This window comes from Dromaius novaehollandiae, unplaced genomic scaffold (assembly GCF_036370855.1).
Source record: "Dromaius novaehollandiae isolate bDroNov1 unplaced genomic scaffold, bDroNov1.hap1 HAP1_SCAFFOLD_30, whole genome shotgun sequence".
Taxonomy (NCBI): Eukaryota; Metazoa; Chordata; class Aves; order Casuariiformes; family Dromaiidae; genus Dromaius; species Dromaius novaehollandiae.
Genome location: NW_026991333.1, coordinates 3,577,364 through 3,578,888, shown reverse-complemented (window position 1 = coordinate 3,578,888; position 1,525 = coordinate 3,577,364). Strand labels below are relative to the sequence as shown.

General features: G+C 51.8%; 1 protein-coding gene across 1 annotated transcript; it reads right to left on the bottom strand.

Moving 5' to 3' along the window:
* Positions 1-248: 248 nt before the first annotated feature.
* LOC135325856 (olfactory receptor 14C36-like) lies at positions 249-1,184 on the bottom strand. Its single transcript, XM_064503823.1, has one exon. It carries the CDS (start codon positions 1,182-1,184, stop codon positions 249-251), a length of 936 nt encoding a protein of 311 aa, XP_064359893.1.
* Between the last annotated feature and the right edge of the window lie 341 nt (positions 1,185-1,525).

The window sequence follows — 1,525 nt, the reverse complement described above, 5'->3', positions numbered from 1 at the left end:
GCCCAACCTTCAGGCACTGTACTGAGGAAATCCCCTTTTATTACGGAGATGCTACCTGGGAGGCCAGCCCCGACACAGCGACAGGCAGATTTAGGGAAGGCCTCCAGGTCAGAGAGATGGGCTTTGTGCTGCTGGAGAAGTGGGGTGAATTCAAGCATTTACAAACATGATTGTCGCAGAGAGAATGCCCAAAGCATGAGAGTTGCCTGAGATAAATTAGAAATCACTTGTGAGGTGAGATGGACAGTTCATTGCTGCTGAAACAGTACTAATTGAATGAGTTTCTTCAGTGTGTCCTTGAGCTCCTTGTTCCTCATGCTGTAGATGAGGGGGTTCACTGTTGGAGGAACCACTGCGTACAGGACAGCTGCCACCAGATCCAGAGATGGGGAGGAGATGGAGGGAGGCTTCAGGTAGACAAACATTGCAGTGACAACAAACAGGGAGACCACGGCCAGGTGAGGGAGGCACATGGAGAAGGCTTTGTGCTGGCCCTGCTCAGAGGGGATCCTCAGCACAGCAGTGAAGATCTGCACGTAGGACAGCACAATGAAGATGAAACACCCAAAGAATAAACATATTCCAATGACAAGCACCCCAGCTTCCCTGAGGTAGGAGTCTGAGCAGGAGAGCTTGAGGATCTGGGGGATTTCACAAAAGAACTGCTCCACAGCATTGCCTTGGCAGAGTGGTATTGAAAATGTGTTCCCAGTGTGCAGGAGAGCATGGAGAAATCCACTGGCCCAGGCAGCTGCTGCCATTTTGACACAAGCTCTGGTGTCCATGAGCATGCCGTAGTGCAGGGGTCTGCAGATGGCAATGAAGCGATCATAGGCCATGACAGTGAGAAGAGAATACTCAGTTGACAAGAAAAAGGCCAACAGAAATACCTGTGCAGCGCATCCTGAGTAGGAAATGGCCCTGGTGTCCCACAGGGAATTGGCCATGGATTTGGGGACAGTAGTGGAGATGGAGCCAAGGTCAAGGAGGGAGAGGTTGAAGAGGAAGAAGTACATGGGGGTGTGGAGGCGGTGGTCGCAGGCTACGGCTGTGATGATGAGGCCGTTGCCCAGGAGGGCAGCCAGGTAGATGCCCAGGAAGAGGGAGAAGTGCAAGAGCTGCAGCTCCCAGGTGTCCACGAATGCCAGGAGGAGGAACTGGTTGAGGGAGCTGCTGTTGGACATTTGGTCCTTCCAGGCTGAGGGAACTGTCTGAGGAAGAAGAGACATTGACAAGTTAGGACAGACTTCTCCGAGGAATATTTTCTCATAAACTCCCCCAAACACACACACATTCCCTCTCCCCATCTCAGCACGACTGTCACTGAGCTTCATGGGTGCAGCTCTGGTTTGTGATGGCTGTGTTTGCCATGAAGAGCAGAGGCCTCTGCCCGTGGGCTCCAGAGGAGTCAGCCCTGACCTACAGCACTGTGAACATGGGAGCAGGGCTGATTCAACATCTATATTCACCTTTTTAATCAGATTTAATCCACTCCTTATGTAGAGGGGCTTTCAGCTTCTTCATT

Coding starts and splice junctions, on each gene's coding strand:
- LOC135325856 (XM_064503823.1), bottom strand. CDS start 1,184: ATGTCCAACAGCAGCTCCCTCAACCAGTTCCTCCTCCTGGCATTCGTG.